Source organism: Fragaria vesca, linkage group LG5, assembly GCF_000184155.1.
Source record: "Fragaria vesca subsp. vesca linkage group LG5, FraVesHawaii_1.0, whole genome shotgun sequence".
Lineage (NCBI taxonomy): Eukaryota > Viridiplantae > Streptophyta > Magnoliopsida > Rosales > Rosaceae > Fragaria > Fragaria vesca.
Window position 1 is genome coordinate 13,231,166 of NC_020495.1, and position 10,694 is coordinate 13,241,859.

The 10,694-nt window shown below is 39.4% G+C and overlaps 2 protein-coding genes across 2 annotated transcripts; one reads left to right on the forward strand and one right to left on the reverse strand.

Moving 5' to 3' along the window:
• On the reverse strand, positions 1 to 3,552 carry LOC101292219. Its single transcript, XM_004301338.1, has 2 exons — positions 3,459 to 3,552; positions 1 to 2,780 (listed from the first exon to the last, which is right to left on the reverse strand). The coding sequence occupies exons 1-2, from the start codon at positions 3,550 to 3,552 to the stop codon at positions 1 to 3; spliced, it is 2,874 nt and encodes a 957-aa protein (XP_004301386.1).
• A 1,774-nt stretch (positions 3,553 to 5,326) lies between these two features.
• On the forward strand, positions 5,327 to 6,574 carry LOC101300725. Its single transcript, XM_004299699.1, has 2 exons — positions 5,327 to 5,729; positions 5,814 to 6,574. Exons 1-2 carry the CDS (start codon positions 5,482 to 5,484, stop codon positions 6,094 to 6,096), a joined length of 531 nt encoding a protein of 176 aa, XP_004299747.1. The 5' UTR covers positions 5,327 to 5,481; the 3' UTR covers positions 6,097 to 6,574.
• The last annotated feature ends 4,120 nt before the right edge of the window (positions 6,575 to 10,694 follow it).

Consider the following 10,694-nt stretch of genomic DNA (forward strand, 5'->3'; position numbering starts at 1 on the left):
CTACATTGCTTGTGGTGGAGATTGTGGCTGTGGTGGTGGTTCTGCAGTTTCTGTCAAACTGCTGGATTGTTTCTGTAATGATGGGCCAGCGCATGAGAAGATTGATTGCTGGCCCGAGAAGAGTGATGGCCTTCTTCTTACCTTGACACCAAACAAGAAAGACCGCAAGGGAATTCGAGCCTTACTTTCAGATTTTTTGGGGGTATTGCCACTTGATGCTGACATCCCAAGTTCCTCATCAAGTTTTCCTAGTGTCTTCTCAACCTCAGCTTTTAGTCCTTTAACACGGTTAAGACCTGCTTTTAATTCTTCTCCGACCTTTTGGTTCTCTTGCTTCATGTTCAGAATCTCACCTTGAAACTTTGCTGCCTGGTATTTGCTTATAAGCTCTGTCTTATCCCCTTCAGAACTTAAATTTGAGAGTCTTGATATCTCATCTTGAATGTGGCTCAAAGATGAGTACCTGCTCAGCAAGTCCTCCTTCAACACTGCATTGTGTTCCATCCATAATGATAATTCAGTTTCTATCTCTCTCAGGTGTCTATATATCGGCTTGCCATCTGAATATAGAGCATGCTTGCTCATTTTATTCAATTCTGACTGTAAGTCCTGTATTGAAGTCTGGAACTTCTGTATCTGATGAACTGAGGTACTAAACCTCAACCAGAATTCTAGGTTCGCCTCCAGTAGTTCATCAATGTCTGCACGGAGTCTTCCTTCAATAGCTGAAAAGGAATGGGGTCTTACAGCATGCCTTTTCCTGCTTGCTTTTCCTTCCTCCTTTCTAGCTGTGACCTTCAAGTTTCCGGATGAGTCCTCCAATTTTTCTGTAGTTTCACCAAGAATGTCAGCCAGTGTATCTTTAAGCACATTCGGTGATGCACCAGTATAGTATGGGGATGTGCCAACTTGAGGTGGGCTCTCGGAGGGGACATCGTTATTCGGGTACTTATACACTGTCGAACATGGACTTTCTTCCGGATTCATATCTGGGGAGATCTGTTTTTGCTTTAGAAGTCTAATTTCATTGTCCTTTGAAGCAATCGTACTCCTTAAATCCCTTATCTCCATTGCCAAATCGAAGAGGTTATCCCGGTGTTTCTTCTCAGCTTCACTGAGCTTCTTCCTTGCATCCTTATAATCCCGAAGAATTGAAGTATATTCTTCCAGCAGAATCTTCTCTCTATCCTCTAAACCTTTAAGGAATAGTTGCCTCCAGTTGGGTTGACCTCCTTCAGTTTCCTCTTCCAACTCCTGTGACTCAAAAAGATTGCTCTCACCCTCTTCCTCCGGTGGTGCTTCTTGAGACAAATCAAGGCTATTTCTTGTATCAGATTTGTTTTCCTCTTCTTCACCCTTGACAGATTTTGAAACTTCTTCTTTGTCTATCATCTTGTCTTCTGAGACCACTGAATCATCTTTCAACAACTCCTCGGGTTTGCTGTCAAGTGCTTTCAACTCCTGGAAAATTTGAGCACTCTCTTCCTCCACATCATGCTTCACATTTTGCAATTTGCTAGAGAGATGATCAAGATTACAACAAGCTTCTGTGAAATGCACTTCGAGGTTGATATTTTGGTTTTCTAAAGTCTTGTTTAAGTTCTTAACTCTACGCAACTCCTCCTCCATCTCCTTTAGCTTTCTTTTCAAGTTTTCCTCACTTTCCATTAGTGTTTCCTTTTCGTCTTCCAAGCTCTGAACATGTGCCTGAAGTTCATCTGTTTCTGATTTTAATTTGTGTACAAGAGCATTCTGAGAAGTGACTGCAGTTTCCAGTGACACAACCTTATTCACAAGTCCATCAATTTTTTCTGCCAGTTCTGTAATTGTGAGAGAGCCATCTGAACTAGCCTCGAGTTGTTCATTCATCTTAGCCTGATAAAACTTCTTATCTCGCCTCTCACTGTCTACACTTGTTGATTCTAGATCACTGGTCTCAGACTCTTGTTCATCATCAGCATCGGAGCAGTTTGCGCCTTTTGAACGAAATTCATGCTTGAGGTTCTCGAACTTCTCACAGGCATCCCTGACCCTCTTGCCCTCAACTCTTACCTTTCTTTCAGATATGTCTTTCTTTTCCCGCAACTCAGTCAAGCTTTCTTTGCATGATTTTAGAGCTGTGGCTGCCATCAAAGTTCGAGCTTCATTATCTTCAATGACAGTGCCAATGCCGAACTCATCTTGTAAGCTGGAAACTCTTTTTTGCATTGCCGTGATCTCATTCTCAAACTCCCAGTACCTGTCATATCCTCGTTCGTACAAGGTCTTAACAAATTCCTTTTCAGTTTGCAGCGCCAAAATGTCCTTATGAAGATTATCCATTTCCTGCAATGCCTCTTCTTTTGTCAGCCCCGACCTTGGAGGACCTGCGGCAGGTTTAGGAGAGCTAGGAAGTCTTCGAGGCGCCCCCTTCCTTGCAAGTAACATGGACTTATGCGGACCCTTGGGGGCTTTTGGGATGCTTTCTTTGTTTACATCGGGATAGGCTTTGTTGGTATCATTGGAAGAAACTGATGTTTGAGAAGCAGTTTCATCATCCTCATCCTCCATCGCATACTGAACTCGTTCTGGGAAAACAGTTGCAATGGTACGGTTAGCACTCTGTAGATCTTTTGATAAGTGGTCATATCTCTCTGCTAAATCTCGGTATGCCCGAAAGGATTCTTCAACAAAGAGCACTAGCTCAGGCCTCCTCTTGTAGTACATTTCTGCCCTCTTTGCAAAGGAGTCCCCATCATCGTCAATGATTTTGAGTGTGCTCTGAACCTTATCCTCCATATCTGTAATTCAAACCGTATAATGTCAGTTTAATCCGAACGCACACCATGCTCTTACAAAAGCATCCAGAACCGCCTAACCAATTCAACTCACAGTGACAAGGAACAAAAGGCAGAGGCCAAACTATTGAGATGATGAACTTATAGGAGAAAGATTTCTATCACATTGAAGTTTCAACTCTACAGGTTTGAAGGTATATTATGACTACAGTCAGATCTAAAAAGAAAACATGTTCTCTAAATTCACTGATGTCCAATTGGTGCCCTTGTTATAAACCATATTACTGGTTTCTAGCTACATTGCTGCACCTTTATATCTTCATGTTCCATTTCAATTTCATGTTGAAAATTCCTTGCTCTACCCAAACTCTGTTGTTAAGAATCTTCACAGTGACAATTAACCAAACACATGTGGGAATATATGCAAGCAGCAAAAACTCTTCAACAATGTGATGGGAAATAGCTTCTTATATATCGATGAGAATTCTGGACTCAATTCTACATAACCTAGTAATCCAACGAAGGGAAATCAAAGAAGAAAGGTAACCTTCTGCTTCTTATTATCAGATCAACAAGGGAAAAGGCAGGTAAACAAAACTTGTATGAACACATATCACCAGAAACTCCAAGATCAATATACACATACACATACACGCATATACATGTAAATAAACAACAAACCTTGAAGGTTTTGTTCCAGCCATTTTGACTGCTTGGTCCTGATGTGGCTAGCCCACCACCATGAATATGCATTGCTTGCTGCTCTCTGCAACATCACTCTCACACTCCTTCCTTCTCCCTAGAAACCCAGTGGAGAAAACACAAGGATAATGATCATGGGATCAATAAGAAATGATCAATATGATTAAGGAAAAGAAATGACATGCAGGTTTGGAAAATGGGTTAATTAGTGAGGAGCAGACAAGGTTGGGAGGATGCTTCGCCTGGATTATTGGTGTTACTGTTTGAAAACCTCAAAACTTTGCAGAGGGTCTTATTTACACATCAGAAACAAAAACATAACATTCTCAAAAAAAAAAAAAAAAAATACAAATGAATAGAAAGGCTCTCTCTAGCCTCTAGGGATGTCCACGTGGCTAAAATGAGTGTTTAAGATTTTTCTTTTTTGTTTTTTGCTAAAATTTTGTTGAGAAAACGAGTCGATTTATTCACATCGATCTTTTTCTTGTTTGTTAATTGTTACGAAGATGAGGCTCTGAACCTTGTTCCATATATCTTCTAGGTTCTTTTCTTGTTTAATTTGGAGTTTTAGTTTCTTGCCCAACACGCGTGGAAGTAATTAGCTAATTAAGAACAGTCTTTGTTGGGGAAAGAATGTTTGTTAACTTGTTACACAAAAAATCATTTAGAATAATATTGCAGCTACAAAGAACAATATTGAATCAATAATTTTTTTAAAAAGTAATGATCTAATAAGTGTGGAGAGACAAAAAACAAAAACCCTAGCCGCCGGCTCATCTCTTTCACCAGTTATGTCCTCGTCCAGCGGTGCCTAGACATGGCGGTGGGTCTCAAGCCTTGTTGTCGTCGAAGGATTTGCTGCTGGACGGGAATGGATTGCTATCATTTGAGATTTTGTCGAGTACGTACTATTGCTCAATGGGTTGGTCTAAGGGAGATTTTGTTTTGGTTTTGTTAGTTGATTTTGGTTGGGATGTGTTTAGCGGTGGGTGTGCTATGCAGATGCAACATCGATCCCTGAGAAAAGGTCTTAGACGGCGAGGCCAGCGGTGTAGATCGGTGGTGATTCTTGTTGCAGGGGCTGGATTGGGGTTTGCTTTGGTACAGGCTACAACAATGTTTGGAGGCGATCTGGTTTGATGGCGAGGCCAAGGAGAGCAGATCGTTCATCATGGCGTGTGGATCGTGGCAACGACAACGACGCTCTACCGAGTATGACGGCGTGCGGGTAGAAGGGTGGACTGAACCAGATTCAACTGGGCTGGCGTCGAAGTGGATCTCCCTTGGTTGCTGCCTCATTGGGCCTCTATCTTCTGAGTTTGGGTTTCTTGGTTTTGGTCCATTAACTATTTTAGTCTTGTTTTGTTTCTAGTTTTGCTTCAATTTGTTTTATTTCCTGTGGGTTCACCCTTCACCGGTGAGACTTGTCTCTTTGTAGATGATAACGGTAAAGTATGTAATAGTTTAAGCATTCGCTTCACTCAAATTTGTCTATCTGTAGATGATAACGGTAAAGTATGTAATAGTTATTTTAGGCGCATTCGCTTCATTCAAATTTATGAAAGTCGTAAATGACTATTTCAAAAAGTAATGATCTAATATGATCATGGTTAAAACTTAAAGAAACTGGTAAAAAAAAATGACAAGAAATTCATATTCCTTAATTTCTTTTTATTTTTTCTTTTTTACTTTGACTTTAATGCCCTTGTTACTTAACCTTAATTTACGAAATAATCTTCTCTTTTATATTTTAAATTGATCAAAAAAATCTACAGTGATCGGTGTGGGGTTTTAAGAACAAGGCCGGAAATATCAGAATGTTACCGTTAAATTAAGCGTGGCGTTCACGACATTGACCTCTGGAGCCACCTTGTCCTCCTCTTCTATATATTCCCCCACTCTGATCCTAATCACAATTACAACTTTCAATTGCATACCCACTTCTGAAACCCTAATTCCCTCAATTCCCAATTCTCTCTCTCGATCGATCAATCCGATAACAATGGAGGGTGATTCTGGTGTTGATCTCTCGTCACTGAATCTTCTCTCCGATGTCGCCCTGCTTCTCCAATCTTCTTCTTCGTTGAGTCTTTCTGCTTCTCATTTCAACCCAGATGGTAAATTTGATAGGTATTCTTGTGATTTCTTGGCCAATTCTGCAACCCAGGTATTGGTGGAGTTGAAGATCCTGAAGAAGAAAGGGTTGCTGGCGGTTGTTGAAAACAAGTTGTTGATACCCAAGAAGAAAAGGTCTAGGCTTCCCATCAGGACTGACTTGTTGGGGTTCACTATACCCAAGAAGAAAAGATCTAATCTTTCTTCTCATCGTAACAGGTCTAGCGTCATGAAAAGGAAGAGGCTTTGTTGTGGATTTGGGGAAGATGATGATCTAGTTCAAAGAGTCAAGAGGCACAAAACTAGTGCTGCACATCAATTGGGATCATCATCATCTTCAGCACAATTAGGTGTGGCTCTTCATTCTCAAGAAATGAAAAAGAAGATTAACGGCCTTATTGGTGGTGGAGACATCTCACTCTGGTCATTCCAAAGGAAATCTCCGCTTCGCTTTTCTCTGATCAAGCTTAATGTCTCTGCCAGGACAACTATGGTTAGTTAGTACATTTGATGAGGTAATAGTATTATCTAGATTCTTTTTGGGTTTATTTCTTATGAATCTAATTTCGTCGAATCAAGTAGATATTCATGTGGTTTCTTTACATACCATATTGATCACATATCTTCCTGTTTGTTTGTTTATTTTTTCCGAGCTCTGCACTATTTCTAGTCTTTCAGGATTCTCCTCCTCCTAGTGGAACTCCACAGAGACTTCCTAACACTGAGGAGATGCAGTTGTGTTGGTTTTCAAATCTGAGCTCTGTTAAGTTCATGACAAACCATTGAGATCAACGGAGGTGGAAAACTTCGGTATTGTCTTTTAAATGTTAGTGGATTGTTTCTGTCCATCATTTTGACTGTTGCCACTTGCCACTGATCAAGTTGGTTGAGGACTTGCATGTTCAGAGATGGTATTAGCGAGAAATGATAGGTTATGTAGTGTTGTCATTACTTTTGTTTTTCTTCTCATTATAGCACCATTAACCCAACCCAAAAAAAAAAAAAAAAAAAACTTAAACTCTGAATTTCTGAGACCTACAAGGTGGAGATGCATAGAGCTTTGCAGGTTTCAGTTAAGTATGCTGGTTTGTGAGTTGAAAGTGATTTGGAAAAAAACCTATGCACTCTGAATTCTTTGTTTAGGATTATTAGATCTGCCTTGAGAATGATAATCGTCCACCAGTTTGCTTAGTGGTTGGTCGACTGGCTATGTTAGAGATATTGTGTGGAGAATAATGATTTTGAGATGCCTGTGGCTACATTGGATGTTGCTAATAATGCTGCTGATGTGCCGATTACTAGCTCTAGCTCTACCTTTTGTGTATGTCTGTTGGGAAGATATTTGCCGGACTAATATGGTTGATTTGGGCCCAAGGCATGTTGTGAGTAATGGGGAAGGTGTTAAGTGGACTGTTAATGTTCCCATCTAGCAAGGTAGTTCATCCTGCTTCTGTTAAACCTGCTAAATCCTTTTGTCCATGGGAAACAACTCCTCTCATCTGTAGTGGATCTATATATGATGTGCTTCAACTTTTAAGTTTCTGAGGTAGTTCCAAACAGCTCTAATTTGAGTACTCAACCTGAGATAGTTCACATTAAGAAGTCTTTTCATATACGGAGGAAGTTACTCGGGATGAGGAAGTTACTACTAGTGGTGTAAGGAATCATAAGGGTTCTCGTCCTGATATGGTTGAGTTTTAAGGCAACTCTGTTGATCCAGTTACTGTTGCTCATGAGCCTTTTCTGAATGCTTATAAATTGTTGGCAAGAAGATGGCCTCAGAACAAAACTATTGCAATCTTTGCAATCACTGTTGGCTCTTCTTTCGTTGCTAATTCATGTGGTTTCTTTACATGCCAAATTGATCACAAGTCTTCCTGGCTGTTTGTTTTTTCTTTTCTTTTTTGGGAGCTCTGCACTATTTCTAGTCTTTCAGGATCATCCTCCTACTAGAGCTCCACAGAGACTTCCTAATACTGAGGAGATGCAGTTGTGTTGGTTTTCAAATATGAGCACACTGTTAAATTCATGAGACAAACCATATGAGGTCCAGTAAGAATACATATATGACAGAGGTGGAAACTTACGTATTGTCTTTTAAATGTTCGGGGGATTGTTTTTGTTTATGATTTTAAATTGTTGCCACTGATTGGTTGAGGACTTGTATGTTAAGAGACAGTATTAGAGAGCAATGATAGGTGATGTTGTGGATTTGAAATCGTTACTCTTGCCTTTTTGTTTCTCCATCTCCAGTAGATATGTTTTGTTGTCATTCACCTTTTGTTTTCCTTCTCTATTAGCACCATTAAAAAAAAGGACTTTGCTGAAAAATAAAAAGAAAAAGAAAATTTATACATATGTAATCAGTCTTTATTTAGTCATGTGGAGATATTGACAGATGTTACAGTGTCGATGTGGATACACCCCCCACTAGTTTTCTCTGATGGTCATGTTAGAGATAATTGTGTGGAGAATAATGATTTTGAGACGCTTGTGGCTACATTGGTTGTTGCTAATAATACTGCTGATGTGCCGATTACTAGCCCTAACTTTACATTTCGTCTACATCTGTTGGGAAGATAATTGCCGGACTAATGTGGTTGTTTTGGGCCCAAGGCATGTGGTGAGTAATGGGAATGGTGTTAAGAAGACTGTTGATGTTCCCGTCTGGCAAGGTAGTTTGTCCTAATTCTGTTAAATCTGCTAAATCCTTTGGTCAATGGGAAACAACTCCTCATTTGTAGCTTGTATTGTTAGTGGATCTATATTTGATGTGCTTCAGTCTTCTAAGTATCTGAGGTAGTTCCAAACAGCTCTAATTTGGCCATGAGTACTCAACCTGAGATAGTTCAATGTGGAAGTCTTTTCATATGAAGAGGAGGAATTTACTCATGACGAAAAAGTTACTACTAGTGGTGCAATGAAAACATAAGGGTTCTCTTCCTGATCTGGTTGAGTCCTAAGGCAACTCTGTTTTCATATGGAAATGAGGAATCTACTGAGGAGGAGAAAGTTACTACTAGTGGTGCAAGGAAACATAATGGTTCTCTTCCTATTCTGGTTGAGTCTTAAGGCAACTCTGTTGATCCAGCTACTGTTGCTCATGTGCCTGTTTCTGAATGTATATAAATTGTTGGCAAGAAGATGGCCTCAGAACAATACTGTTGCAACCTTTGCAATGACTGTTGGCTCCTCTTTTTTTCATTGCTGATGATGCAAGTAATCCAACAACTGTCAAAGGTAGATAGGCTATTTGTACTTTGTAGTACCTTTTAGCCCTACAATGGTTAAAATTTCTACTTGTCTTCTACTATTGATCCCTTACTAGTGGTCAGTGCCCTCCCAATATCCAATAAATGGTGACATTGGTGGTACAAACGAGGATGCTATTAAGGTGATTTCTTGTGATTCTTTTGTGCCTCATAATACGGTCAGTATAGGTATGTATATGTTGATCTATTGTGATCTGTATAATCTGGTTTATACCCGGGGAAAATTTGAACCTAGGATCAGATTTTGTTGTGGAATGTTTGGATTCTTTGTGATTCTCATGAAGTGAAATTGAGACCAGTTGCTTGCGTTTATAAATATCAGGACTCGGAATGGATACTGCTGTTGTTTATTTAATCTATTCATGGATACTTTGGGTGCATTTGGATGATGTTTTTTCACTCCATAGTTTCCCCTAATCCTGAGAGGATCTTTAATGATTGTGCTGATGCCTCTGAAAAATATGGCAGTGTTCCCTCTCTTGGTCATGGAAGGCTTGCTTGTCTGATGTATTCGAACTGCTGACTTGATCTAAGATTTACCAGATTCAGTTTTCCTTGCTTACGAAGACTATAAGAGTAGCTGTTTTAAAGAGCGGTTGGAGACAAATCAAATCACATTTCCCATATATCATGGCAGGAGTTTCGTGATGCATTTGTTGCACAGAGCTTTTCAGTAACCTTGGAACTATGAAGCAAGATAAAGCCTTTAAGTCTTGTTCAACTGCGATGCGTGAGGGAGCAACCCCCACCTGCTGCTACGGATCAAAACTCTGGTCTACTCGATGTTTCATATGTATTTCCTTTCTATCTAGTAGATCATAGCAACTAGAAACTTGATTTGACATTGTATTAATACAAATTTGTTCTTTCTATTTTAAATATGGTGCTGAATACTTTTCTCATCTATATTGGTTTTTGGTTAATCTGGAAAGCTGACTAGTTTTAGTAGTTTATACACCACGGATTTACATAACAGAGTTGTAAGGGTTAGGGTGTTAAGCTTTAAGGTAGCCTGCTTTGTAAGCAACTAAACTACTAGTACTGACTGAACCTATCACCAACCAAATCTAGAAGACCTGAAAATACTAGTTATAGCAGATAGAGCAACCATAACCAAACTTGGCAGCAATGCTCAACTAATTAAATAAACGCCCTTCTTTCCTATTAGGATATGAGAACGAAATATGAGAGCCTAGTAAAAGAGTTTAAGCATATGCCTGTATAAGGAAGATTTGAGCCATCGCCATATTATTATCTACATTTCTTGGTTTTCCTTTACTAACATTCAGAACGTACTGCATATATTGGATAGCGTATTTTGAGAAGTTGTGTCATTCTTCTTTACCCTCATCAACTTTAGGTCGATCATCATGTTAGTCTTTCTTCTTTCAATTTCATAAAAAACACCCCTCAACTCCCAATTTTCATCAGCCGTGTCCAAACCTCCGTTCTCCATCCAATTCCTCCATCAAGTGATGACGTGGTATCAAGAAGAAAGTCAAATTCCGAAAAAAAAAAAATAACCTTTCTGACCATTTTTCCCCCCATATTGATACACATCTCTGTACCCATCACAACCTCTTAATCTTAATGATTTTTGGTGGGATTGAATGCAATTTTTCTATTTTGCTTTTTTTCTGTGGGCTCAGTGACTTCAAATTTGGTTTTTTCTTAATGTAAATCATTACATGACGGGAGAATTGGATGAAAAACGGATGTTTGAACACGGTTGATGAAAAATTAAAAGTTGAGGGGGTNTTTTTGATGAAATTGAAAGAAAAATGACTAANATGATGATCGACTAAAGTTGATAGGGTAAACTGAAATT

Coding starts and splice junctions, on each gene's coding strand:
- LOC101292219 (XM_004301338.1), bottom strand. CDS start 3,552: ATGTTGCAGAGAGCAGCAAGCAATGCATATTCATGGTGGTGGGCTAGC. Junction 2,781..3,458: donor GCTGGAACAAAACCTTCAAG/GTTTGTTGTTTA, acceptor TTTGAATTACAG/ATATGGAGGATAAGGTTCAG.
- LOC101300725 (XM_004299699.1), top strand. CDS start 5,482: ATGGAGGGTGATTCTGGTGTTGATCTCTCGTCACTGAATCTTCTCTCC. Junction 5,730..5,813: donor TTGATACCCAAGAAGAAAAG/GTCTAGGCTTCC, acceptor TCATCGTAACAG/GTCTAGCGTCATGAAAAGGA.